We start from the raw sequence: 12,912 nt of genomic DNA on the forward strand, positions 1-12,912 counted from the left end.
ATGTTTAATAGAGACGGGGTTTCACCATGTTGGCCAGGCTGATTTCAAACTCCTGACCTCAGGGGATCCGCCCACCTTGGCCTCCCGAAGTGTTGGGATTACAGTGTGAGCCACTGCACCTGGCCAATATTTTTCTTTGTATCAAATCACAGTTGTTTTTTGTTTAACTGATCCTAGGCAATAGTATCTGTGAAATGGCATGTCCAGGCCAGGTTTGGTGGCTCACGCCTGTAATCCCAGCACTATGGGAGGCTGAGGTGGGTGGATCGCTTGAGCCCAGGAGTTTGAGACCAGCCTAGGCAACATGGCGAAACTCTGACTCTACAAAATATACAAAAATTAGCCTGGCATGGTTGTACACGCCTTTAGTCCTAGCACCTCCGGAGGCTGACGTGGGAGGATTGCTTAAGCCCAGGAGGTGGAAGTTGCAGAGAACCAAGATCACACCACTGAACATCCAGCCTGAGGGACAGTAAGACCCTGTCCTAAAAAAAAAAAAAAAAAAAAAAAAAAAAAAAAAAAAAAAAAAAAAAAAAAAAAAAAAAAAAAAAAAAAGATATGTCTGTTGTGGTGGTTACATATATATTTTCCCTAACACATATTAAAAATATGGTACTTATAAAAAATAAAAATAAAATGCATCAATCTGTATTATCTAAAATCATCTGTGCAGCACTGTGGTACACTTTGGAAAGCAGTGGATTCTGCTTGACTGTAGTCAGAGGGTTTGTAAAGTTTGCACAGTGCTCTCAAAAAACCAATAACCGAGGACTATAGGGAGCCTCTTCACTTGCTGCTCTTCTATTTTGAGACCAGGGTCTCTCTGCTACCCAGGCTGGAGTGCAGTGGTACAATCACAGCTCACTTCAGCCTCGACCTCCTGGGTTCAGTAATCCTCCCACCTCAGACTGTTGAGTAGCTGGGACCACAGACAGATGCCTGCATACCCACCTACTTCTCTGAAATTTTTTGTAGAGACAGGGTCTTGCTATGTTGCTTAGGCTGGTATCAAACTCCTGGACTCAAGAAATTCTCCTGCATCAGTCTCCCAAACTGCTGGGATTTCAAGTGTGAGCCGCTGTGCCCAGCCCCATTGTTTTAGATGGATAAATTTGGGGATAAAAAGACATGAGATTTCTTTTTAATCAATTTTTAACAAATTCTTTAAAAAACGTTGTTAGCAGCAGCACTTTCCTCAGGTTTCCCTTTATTACGTTTATATAGCATTCCCTATTTTAAAAAGTTTCATAGTTATTTCTCTTTGCATCTTAAAGAATTCTTACACCATTCCCACTTCCGTCAGTACCTCCAGATTGGCTCATTTTCTTACTTAGATTTCATTTAAGGATAAGTTGGATGAACAAGTAGTTATTACAAACAAAATACACAGTCCTCTAGACAGCAAAGGTAGCTATATGGCCTTGAGGTTTTGAAGAATATGCCCAGTGTTGTGTAATTCATATGAATCTTATTGATTTTAACTCCAGTTTGTTTTTTCATTTCAGTTTACCAATCCTTAGAAATGGGTTTATATGTTTCCTACTGCAATTACTGAGTCATAGCAGTGCTTTAAGAAGTAAAGATGAGAAAAATATGGAAGTTAGGAGATGAATTCTAGTCCTGACAGCTAATCAGCTGATCTCTATACATCTTCATTTTTCTATTTTGTTAAATGAGCACAGTAAGAATTATATAGAATGAATATAGGCCAGGCACGGTGGCTCACACCTATAATCCCAGCACTTTGAGAGGCCAACGTGGGCAGATCGCTTGAGCCCAGGAGTTTGAGAGCAGTCTGGGCAACATGGTGAAATCCCATCTTTACTAAAAATACAAAAAAAATAGACAGGCTTAGTGGCGTGTACCCATAGTCCCTGCTACTTGGGAGGCTGAGGCACAAGAATTGCTTGAGCCTGAGAAGTGGAGGTTGAAGTGAGCTGAGATTGTGCCACTGCACTCTAGCCTGGGTGACAGAGAGACCCTGTCTCAAAGAAAAAAAGAATACTTTCACCATTCTCACGGGATAGTTGAAATAACATTATCTGGCACTACGTAATAAATGGTGAAACACATGTGAAGTGGTGATAGTAATGATTGAGACAGGTAGCTTGGAGCCTTGAGGACTTCGTGTCTTCTACGATGTCATCTGCAGGTAACTGATTAGTGTGTTAGTTTAACATACAGAGATAGTTCTGAGATTACCTCACTGAAACAGCTGTTGGTGCGGCTAATATCAGAATACTGACACTTCCCTGAATGCAATAACAATGAGGATGTGTGGATGTTCCTATCTTCCTAATGTAATCTCTGCATTTGTTTTCTGAGACCCTTTGAAACAGCCCCCACCTTTTGTTGTCTTTCAGTCCCAGAACTCATTGATGGGAAGACATTCACAGCGACCGTGGTGGGTTTGAACCCTTGGGTTGAATATGAATTCCGCACAGTTGCAGCCAATGTGATTGGGATTGGGGAGCCCAGCCGGCCCTCAGAGAAACGGAGGACAGAAGAAGCCCGTGAGTAGCACCCGGGATTCAGATCACCTGTTCCTTAGGGAAAGGCTTTGAATTCTTGCTGCGCTTCAGTGCTCATGTGGCTCTATGTTGGCATACCCTTCCCCTTAAATGATGATAATGATAGAAATCAGGCCAGGAGAAGCCCAGCTGAACATGCAATGGGTTTCAATCAAGAGTTAAGTTTCTTCATTAGGTCCACCTGTACAGCAGGAGACACACTGTGCTTAGTCCTCTCAAAAGCCAGTCCTTTCTTCGTTGGTTCTTTTGTCACCAAGATTCTAACAGGACTTCAACAAAATGCCCCATATTTCAAATCGAATTATCTCACATTAGTAACTAATGGCAAAGAATAATTTCTGGCTTCTCTGGGAACAGCCACCATGAGGTAGCCCGGCTAAGAATAAAAATAAAACATAATTTCTTCCGAAATGTTCACCAAGATTTTCTTAGGGTATAAACCATGCCCAAAAACTAAGTTTCAGAACATCCTGCTAATACAGCAATTCAGTATGTCCCTTTGCATATACAGCTTGAATGAGCGCGGGGAGAGAGAAACAAGTTCATCAGGGTCAGCCATACTTTTTTTTTTTTTTTTTTGAGACAGAGTCTTGCTCTGTCGCCAGGCTGGAGTGCAGTGGCACGATCTTGGCTCACTGCAACTTCCGCCTCTTGGGTTCAAGTGGTTCTCCTGCCCAGCCTCCCAGGTAGCTGGGACTACAGACATGTACCACCACATCCAGCTACTTTGCATTTTTAGTAGAGACGGGGTTTCACCATGTTGGCCAGGATGGTCTAGAACTCCTGACCTCAGGTGATTCGCCCACCTCGGCCTCCAGAAGTGCTAGGATTACAGGCATGAGCCACCACACCTGGCCAGGGCCAGCCGTACTTTTACTTATCTCATGTAAAGCAGGAGGCCTACGTGTGCAGTTCCCAGCTGTGGAGAGCCCACTGCGTTGAAGGAAAAGCAAGCCCCCTACACAAATGGGAATTCTGACCCTACTCTCAGAAAAACAAAAGCTCATCTAGATCTATTTGACTGGCTTTAACCAAGGAGATGTACCCAGTCACTAGCCACATACCCCAGTGAGACATTTTTAAACGTGGCCCAGAGCCTTTCAGCCACATGGTGACAACAATATAGCTGGTCCCCTGCTTTCTTTTCCCCTTTGAAAACCATAATTGAATTAATTCCCCTCAGCAATCCTGAGGTGCAAGTTCATATAATTTCCTAAAACTGGTGAAAAAGAGGGCAAGCACAGTGAGCCACGGGTCAACCTCTGTCTGCCACTTCCTTCAACACCCAGATCAAAACTGTCTTCCTCCAAGAAGCTGTTTGCCCACCCCAGCTCTGGGCAGGTCGCTAATCTGGAGTGCCCCCGTGCTTCCCCACGCTGACTGTACCTTTCTCTTGTTGCTGACCTTGCTCTAACTGTGGTGCGGACACTCTCACCCTCCAACCAAAATTGTACTGTCTTTCCTTTGTGTATCACCACATGGTTCATGAACGCTGAACCAAACATTAGGACAAGGCCTCAGTCCTTTCCCCCTTTCCAGAACCCCTCAGCCTCTAGGGATGCAGCTGAACAATTGGGCAGACATGTCAGGTAACATGTGTGCCTTGTTGAATGGAAAACAGGTAATTAATAGCAGTCTCGGTACATTTCACTTCCTGGAGCTGATGCCTTGGGCTGCTTGAGATGCTGCTGTTGATCTCCGAAGACAAAGGGGCCTGCCTCAGAGTACTCATGGAAAGTGAGTCACCTCTGCCAGGCAACCTTCCTGACCCTCATTCGCCTTTGCTGCCTGACATAACTGTTTTCTTGTCTCCTGTGCAGTCCCCGAAGTCACACCAGCGAACGTCAGTGGTGGCGGAGGCAGCAAATCTGAACTGGTTATAACCTGGGAGGTAAATGAATCACAGAATAAAAGGAACATCCATGTGTCAAAGCTATTTTATTATTTTCCTTCCTGTTAGATAGACATAGCTTGAAAGTTTCCTCCTCTGTTTTTAATGGTGAAAATTCATTTGAGTGCAGACTCTCCCTCTCACGTAGCTGATGGCTAGCAGGAAAGACACCACTTGCCCATCCATTGTTGAGGCAAGTTTTAATTCGATCCATCAGAGTAAAAACAATCATGAAGGGAAGACAACACAAGCTAAAGAAAGAAAGAAGGCTGTTTCAGAGAAAACCAGTTTTTCTTTTCTTCCTGAATTGCTGCATGGCCAATTGATTTAAAACGTCTGCTAGCAATAGATTCAGTGCACCAGCACAATTTCCTGGCAATTGGCTTTGCTTCTAGAAGGGGCCTTCTTTTAGGAGGTAGTTTTTAAAACAACCTGGAGGAAAGTTAGTCACCAATTTATTAAAAATTGGCTTTGAGAGAAGAGGTGGGAGCTTTAGAAAGGGTTTGTGTTTTTGAAAGATTCTAAACAACAGCTCCAGAAATTAAAATCTTTCATTTGCCCAGAGCACAGCAGTGAAAAAAATCACTCATCCCTCCGGCTGAACTCTTCCCTCTGAGAGAGAGGATCTTCAGCCAAGATCAAAGGATCAGTGAGATCTTTTGTCTATTTGGCAGTGGAGGGAGATTAGTATTAAAGGATACATATTGGAAATGTTTTTCAGGAGAACAATGCCCATTTTTTTTTTACAATCATTTCCAACTGTGTCAGAGCTGGGTCTGCCCCATCAAAGAGCAAGCTCTGGACTGCAGATCTTCATTAAGTTTTTCAACCCTGCCCAGTACTTTGTAACTGCTTAAGATAGACTAACTGACTATAAGCCCTAAATTTAAAAGACTTTTAACAAAACCCCAAATAAGATGGGTGGAGAAGGATGTAGACAAGAATGTTATAGGAGAAACAAAAACAATTTTTGCATTTGACTCAAACTAGTATGATTTCTGAAGACCACTTCCCTTCTTTCCCAGACGGTCCCTGAGGAATTACAGAATGGTCGAGGCTTTGGTTATGTGGTAGCCTTCCGGCCCTATGGTAAAATGATCTGGATGCTGACAGTGCTGGCCTCTGCTGATGCCTCCAGATACGTATTCAGGAATGAGAGTGTGCGCCCCTTCTCTCCCTTTGAGGTTAAAGTAGGTGTCTTCAACAACAAAGGAGAAGGCCCTTTCAGTCCCACCACAGTGGTGTATTCTGCAGAAGAAGGTATGGTTTATGCTGCCTAAATCATTGCTTGTTAATATTTCTTCAATTCTTTTTTTTTTTTTGAGATGAATTTTGATTTTGTTGCCCAGGCTGGTGTGCAATGGCATGATCTCACTGCAACCTCCACCTCCCGGGTTCAAGCGATCCTCCTGCCTCAGCCACCTGAGTAGCTGGAATTACAGGCATGCGCCACCATGCCTGGCTAATTTTGTATTTTTAGTAGAGACGGGGTTTCTCCATGTTGGTCAGGCTGGTCTTGAACACCTGACCTCACGTGATCCGCCTGCCTCAGCCTCTCAAAGTGCTGGGATTACAAGTATGAGCCACTGCAACCAGCCATATTTCTTCAGTGCTAAAATGTGGATTTTAGGATGTATAATCAATTTAGCATGGTACATATATATTGAAGGCATCCCTGATTTGAGAAGAGGATAATGTAAAAAATTTGGTTCATTGTCCACCATGAATCTCTTGAAAAGATAGCAACTGCTCTGTATATGAAAACACATGGCTATCCATTATTGATTCCATTGCTAAGGACCAGAACTGCTGGTACTATATAAGATCTTCATGTCTATCTACATGTTACATTACTTTCAAAAGAATTTTATTTTTTCCTTTAAGTGAATATCAATATATAATTTGCATTTCCTTAACCACTTGTATTTTCATAAAGCATATTGTGCTTATAATTTATTCTCACTTATTAAACAAAAGAGTAAGTCATGAAACAGTGTGATTGTACTCATTGTCATCCATACCTTCATTATGTTTAACATTTCCCACACATTATTACCACTTCCATGCTATTCTTGCTCTCAGGATGCCTCTCACACAGTTTTCATTATCACTGGAGTTTGCCTATGTTGTTTTAAAGATGATGCTGAGAATGAGACCATGTGAAAACATCTGAAAGGTGAATCACTGATTTAGAGTCAGTGAAGATGCAATAACTTCTTCCTCATTAGAGAGGTCATCCCCTTAGATTCAGTAGCCCTTCATGATCTAGCTGCTGCCTTTCTGTCTGTCTCAGCTCCTGATGCCTTTCCCTGCATATTTCATGTTCCAACCATTGCCAAAGGATTTAAAATTATTCAAACAAGCTTCAGCCTTTGCATAGGCTTCAATTTCTCTTAGATAATAGTTCATGTCTCTGGATTATGAAAATGAGAGGAAAAGGGGAAAAGGACAGTCAGCTGACTTTACTAAGATTCAAGAGAGCTGGGTAACACTTCAGGTCCACACTGCAATGTGTATGATCTTGGATAAGTCACTTATAGTTTCTGGGCCTCAGCTTCTTTGGCTGCAAAGGAGAGGCTAGATTGACTGTTTCCCAAATTTCAGTTATTTTTGCCGGATTTCTGCCATAGCTGTGTACCATTTGTGTATGTCAACATTTTTCTTCCAATAGACTTCCTTAAATAAAAATTTAGTGGCCAAACACAGTGGCTCATGCCTGTAATCCCAGCACTTTGAGAGGGGGATGTGGGAGGATAGCATGAGCTCAGGGGTTTGAAGCCCACCTGGGCAACATAGCAAGATACCAATCTCTACAAAAATAAAAATAAAAAATTAGCCGGGCATGGTGGTACTTCTGTGGGCTGTCCCAGCTACTTGGGAGGCTGAGGTGGGAGGATGGCTTGAGTCCAGGAGGTCAGGCTGCAGTGAGCCATGAGTGTGCCACTACATTCCAGCCTGGGTGACAGAGTAAGACCCTATCTCAAATAAGAAAAGAAAAGTAGTTTAGCCATGTTGTAAGCAATAACATTTGTGAGATGCTAATTAAGAATGATCTGTGTGAAAGGAATTGCTGGCTACGAAAACTTGGTGCTAAAACTTAAGTAGTTCTCTTCCACCCACACCTAAATTCAGAACCCAAATACTGGACGAATATTCACTACCACCAACTCTGGCTATTAATCACTGCTCCTCTGTAAATGAGTTTGGCTTACAATCATTAAGGACACTTCTATAACCATGAATTATTTTACCTTATAATGCCAGTATCTACAAGCCTGTCCTAATATAGCTGATAGAGTAATAACTACTTCCATATTCATCTATAGAACCAACCAAACCACCAGCCAGTATCTTTGCCAGAAGTCTTTCTGCCACAGATATTGAAGTTTTCTGGGCTTCCCCACTGGAGAAGAATAGAGGACGAATACAAGGTTATGAGGTAAGCAAGAGATATATGCCTTGGGTCTGAAAGAGGACTTCATCCATGAGTGAGTCCTCCAAATCACATTCTTATGGGAAAAGATCCACATTCACATTTAAGGGCAATGGTTTTAGGCCTGGCTTTCAGCTGAACACTAATGGAAGCATTGAATACTCAGCTGTGAAACTACCCTTTTTCTGTGTTACACTCTAGAGATATTTTTCGAAGTATATGCAAATCTAATCATTTATGAGATGGTTGGCAAAATGAGCTATGACTTCTGATATGCCCAGCATTGCTTGGACTCAAAACAAACATGGGAAAAAAGAAAATAATGAACAAGGGTTGTGTCGATGTACCATCTCACTAGGAAGCTAAGGACAAAAAGGAACCCTTCTTACTGTGGATAATTTTCTCAGGATATACAAAGTCCTTTGTCCTGAAAGCTCTGCCCATGATGTGGTATAGAAAACTAACTCCATCATAAGAATCTGCGTACAAAATTACCGGATGACATTGGAAATATCCTTACTGAGTATGGTTTCCAAGGTCTTTCTGTTTATTTCTTAGGTTAAATATTGGAGACATGAAGACAAAGAAGAAAATGCTAGAAAAATACGAACAGTTGGAAATCAGACATCAATAAAAATCACGAACTTAAAAGGCAGTGCGCTCTATCACTTAGCTGTCAAGGCATATAATTCCGCTGGGACAGGCCCCTCTAGTGCAACAGTCAATGTGACCACCAGAAAGCCACGTAAGAACAGACTTGCTCAGAAATATTTTGGGGATTCATCACACATATCCCAAGTTTATTTCCTGTCCCCACCTCCCAGTGATCATTTGCATACTAATTGGTAGCACGTGGATTCAAATTTCCCTCAGCATTTTAACTGAAACTTTCGGAATACCATGCAAAATTCATTGCTCTGGAGGACGGAAAGATAAATGTTTTTCTCCTCACTGGGAAGGGCTACTTCTTTTAGCTATAAATGTTAGGCGACCAACTGAATCTTTTTCCATTTGCAATGCTGTATCTCATCAGATTTTAGTGACCTTGAAGACACATATTAGTGCAATAGCCCATTAAATTGCCTCCACTCTAGAATTCTAGTAAGGAGATATTCCTCAGAATCCATTGAGATTTAATAATCTGTGACTTCGTATATCTTAATTTTTTTATAGCACCAAGTCAACCCCCCGGAAACATCATATGGAATTCATCGGACTCCAAAATTATCCTGAATTGGGATCAAGTGAAGGCCCTGGATAATGAGTCGGAAGTAAAAGGATACAAAGTAGGTAATTTCTTTTTTGCGAAGGCACTTAATCCTGCTGTGAGTGGGGACAGTCTCCTCCATGAATCACACAGTTGTCCGTGTTGTCAGTTTCCCTCGTGATGCTCTCCTTCCCTCTAGGAATCGCCGCCTCCAACATGGCTTGATCTGAGTTGTATAAATAGTCTATGGCAACTGGTCAGGATTTAGATAATCACCTTAACATTAGGCTGAGGCAGCATTAATCAGAAATGGATAAAGACCCTGTGTTTAGGTCTCCAAAGATACCCTGAAGAACTACCTTTTAAACATTTCTGTTGTCAGCTTTGTTTTGTTCTTGTCTCAGTTGAATTTTTTTTAGTCAACATAGTAACCTCCCAGTATTACCAATGATTAATCATTTTTGTTCATATGTTTCTATAGTCAGGAAGAGTTATATAAAGAAAAAAAGAAAAAGAAAAAGCAGCTAGAATTGGAGAAAATGTTTATCTGACCGCATAAATGTTGGCCCATCTTTAATGAGAACATGTAAAGAACATGTCTGTAGCTTTGTTGCTACAATTAAAAAGGGTTATAAATATCTTGGCAAGGTTTCCAGCTGCCTATTGCTACCTAAAAAACCAACCCAAAGCCAGGGGCTAAAATAGCAACAATGTATCATTTTTTATGACTTTGCAATGTGGATAGAACCAAAATGGGCATATTTTAGGACTAGAATAAGAAAGATGCCTCTTCACACACTTCTGGCTTCTTAGATGGCATAGGTGGGAAAGCTGAGCCTAGCCAGTGATCACGTTCTCCATGAGACCTCTCCCCACGGAGAGGGACTTCCTCACAGTACGGTGACCTGAGGGTAGTCAGACTTCTTACATAGTTGCCAGGTTCAAGAGGAAGAAGCAGAGACAAGCCCTTTTAAAAGCTAAGGAAGAAACTAGCTACTGTGAGGCCAGCTCAGATTCAAAGGCAAGGAAAATGGATTCTACCTCCTAGTGTGAGGAGCAGCATACATGTGCAGAGAGGGAAGGAACTGATATAAACCAGACACATGTAAACCAGAGCATGCATTGTGAAGACTGACTGCATTGAGAAGTCTGTGACTGCATTGACAGAGAGAAGACTGCATTGAGAGCATGCAGTGAGAAAACTGCATTAAGAAGACTGTGGCCAGGAGGCTGACTCAAAACATCTGAAGAATGAACGAACTGAGGTTATGCCGCTGGGTACAAAGCCTCAGAAGCATGATAATGACTTCACATATTTAAAACACTATTATAAGGGATGACATGTAGAAGTTTTCCTCAAGTTTCCAAGGAACAAAACTATGGCCATTGGGTGAAAGTGACATGGAGATAAATTTTGGCTCTGTTTGGCCTTCTAATAATCAAACCTCATAAAAAAATGGACCCTCAGAGTGTTCCCCATCACTGGAAATAATGAAGCATTACCTGCATCACCACCTAAAGAGAGGTTACAAAGGGAAATATAATATGGGCATTTAAGTTATATGGCATTTTGTTCCCATTCAGTCCTAGAATGTTATGAGTGAACGACTTTTCCAAAGCTTTTGAGAAACCATAATCATTGGTGAATGCTGACAATGTTCTTGATCTCCAGTGGTTTTGTATTAGTTCTTCAAAAGAAAAATGGTTATGGCAATTTTGCAAGTCTCACCATTCTTATTACATAAGAAAGAGTATAAATCTGGGAGTGGTGGCATGTTCCTATAGTATCGGCTACTTGGGAGGCTGAGGCAGGTGAATTGTTTGAGCCCAGGAGTTTGAGTCCAGCCTGGGCAATGTAGTGAGACCCTGTCTCTAAAAATAAATAAATTAATTAAATGGAAGATTATAAAACCAAACCTAGGATTTTGAAATTTTTTCAGGCAGAAGAGCTTGGAAGTCAACAGGAAGTCAACATTTTCAGGAATCTTGTGAAATGGTCTTTTATCTACCCCAAAGTAAATGAAAGGATGGCAAAATCATGCCTGCTAGATAATATAAATTATTACCATGGCAGAAGCATGCTAGGTGGGAACGATAGCTAATGAGAGTGCTGCTGTCAAAATGTACCAGCTGCTACTAACTTCCAGCCTCTGTTGTCTTGTGAAAAAGTGGGCACAATGCCCTAGATATGCCAATGTTTCAAAAGATGGCAGCAAAAAATGGATTGTTATGTAAAATCTTCTTCCAATTTAAAAATGTTGGCAACTCTTCTAATTTTGTTTTGTTTTGCTTTTAAACAACACTTGAGGCAGTGGAAGTCAGACCACATAAAATTGCTATGCAGTCTGAATTAAGCCTGCAGGCTGCTGGCCGGCAACATTTTTGTACAGAGATATTGAGAATAGTACATAGGTAGTGCTGTCAGACCTAGTGAAAGAGCCTGGTATCGGAACCACCATCTTCCAGTAATTTGCCAAAATGACGAACACAAAGGGAAAGAGGAGAGGCACCCGATATATGTTCTTTAGGCCTTTTAGAAAACATGGAGTTGTTCCTTTGGCCACATGTATGCGAACCTGTAAGAAAGCTGATATTGTAGACATCAAGGGAATGGGTAATGTTCAAAAAGGAAGGCCCCACAAGTGTTACCATGGCAGAGCTGGAAGAGTCTACGATGTAACCCAGCATGCTGTTGGTATTGTGGTAAACAAACGAGGGCAAGATTCTTGCCAAGATAATTAATGTCCGTATTGACCACGTTAAGCACTCTAAGAGCCGAGACAGCTTCCTGAAATGCGTGAAGGAAAACAATCAGAAAAAGAAAAAAGACAAAGAGAAAGGTACCTGGGTTCAACTGAAGCACCAGCCTGCTCCACCCAGAGAAGCACACTGTGTGAGAACCAAATGCGAAGGAGCCTGAGCTGCTAGAACCTATTCCCTATGAGTTCATGGCATCATAGGTGTTAAAAAAATAAAAGACCTCTGGAGTGTAAAAATGTTTCTCTTCATTGAGTAGAAATATGGTGTCCTCTCCTCCAAAGAAATATTTAAAGCAAATTTTAATTGCATCCAAATCCATTATGTAATGTCTTTACTATTCAAGTTTAATGTATTTCTTGCTGAAAGATGTGAGGTAGTTTAGTATGCAACAGATTACCTAGAAAACAGCCAGGTATTATGTATGAAATATTTGTGCTGGTTTGAAGATAGTCCCTCTAAATCATCAAAAAAAAAAAAAATAATTTAAAAAAAAAAAAAAAAAAAAAAAGAACCTAGGATCATTAGTGAGTAGTAAGCAAAGCCAGAGCTGGAATTGGCATTGACATAGAAGGTGGCAAAGCCTTGAATAATGTGACTGGAGAAGCACTTGGAAGACCCTACCTGTCATGGACTATTTTTCTTCATACACATGGCACAGTGACTTTATTCCACTAGTAAACATTCCCTACGAAATCATCTACAGAACTGTCACTTGGTCTTTTTCTAAAACTAAACCCTCCTTGGAAGATCATATAATATATAGAAGAAACAGTTAGGAGTCTGAGCATGGTAGTGCACACCTGTGGTCCCAGCCATGGAGGCTGAGCTGGGGGTGGGGCATCAATTGAGCCCAGGAGATCAAGGCTGCAGTGTGTCATGATCATGCCACTGCATTCCAACCTGAGGACAGAGCTACACCTGTCTAAAATTTAAAAATAAAAAAAGAGATAGGAAACCCTGTTTTGGGTCCTCCATTGGCTATGTGACTTTAGATAAATCACTTAAACTCTCTGGGATTGCATTTACTTTTTTATTAAAAGAGAAATTTCTAGTGTCTTCATTTTTCCCTGACCATTTGCATATCCCCTAT

The 12,912-nt window shown here is 41.4% G+C and overlaps 1 protein-coding gene across 5 annotated transcripts in view; it reads left to right on the plus strand.

Moving 5' to 3' along the window:
• Window positions 1-12,912, plus strand: part of CNTN4 (contactin 4) — a 974,474-nt gene that overhangs the window by 949,126 nt on the left and 12,436 nt on the right. For all 5 annotated transcript variants that reach the window (XM_017507289.2, XM_017507292.2, XM_037730965.1 and 2 more), the window contains 6 exons: window positions 2,364-2,513; window positions 4,352-4,422; window positions 5,448-5,682; window positions 7,749-7,861; window positions 8,414-8,600; window positions 9,029-9,141. In XM_017507289.2, the coding sequence (XP_017362778.1) occupies window positions 2,364-2,513; window positions 4,352-4,422; window positions 5,448-5,682; window positions 7,749-7,861; window positions 8,414-8,600; window positions 9,029-9,141 (869 nt within the window). The remainder of the gene's footprint in view (window positions 1-2,363; window positions 2,514-4,351; window positions 4,423-5,447; window positions 5,683-7,748; window positions 7,862-8,413; window positions 8,601-9,028; window positions 9,142-12,912) is intronic.

This window comes from Cebus imitator, unplaced genomic scaffold (genome assembly GCF_001604975.1).
Source record: "Cebus imitator isolate Cc_AM_T3 unplaced genomic scaffold, Cebus_imitator-1.0 Scaffold371, whole genome shotgun sequence".
In the NCBI taxonomy this organism is placed as follows: Eukaryota; Metazoa; Chordata; class Mammalia; order Primates; family Cebidae; genus Cebus; species Cebus imitator.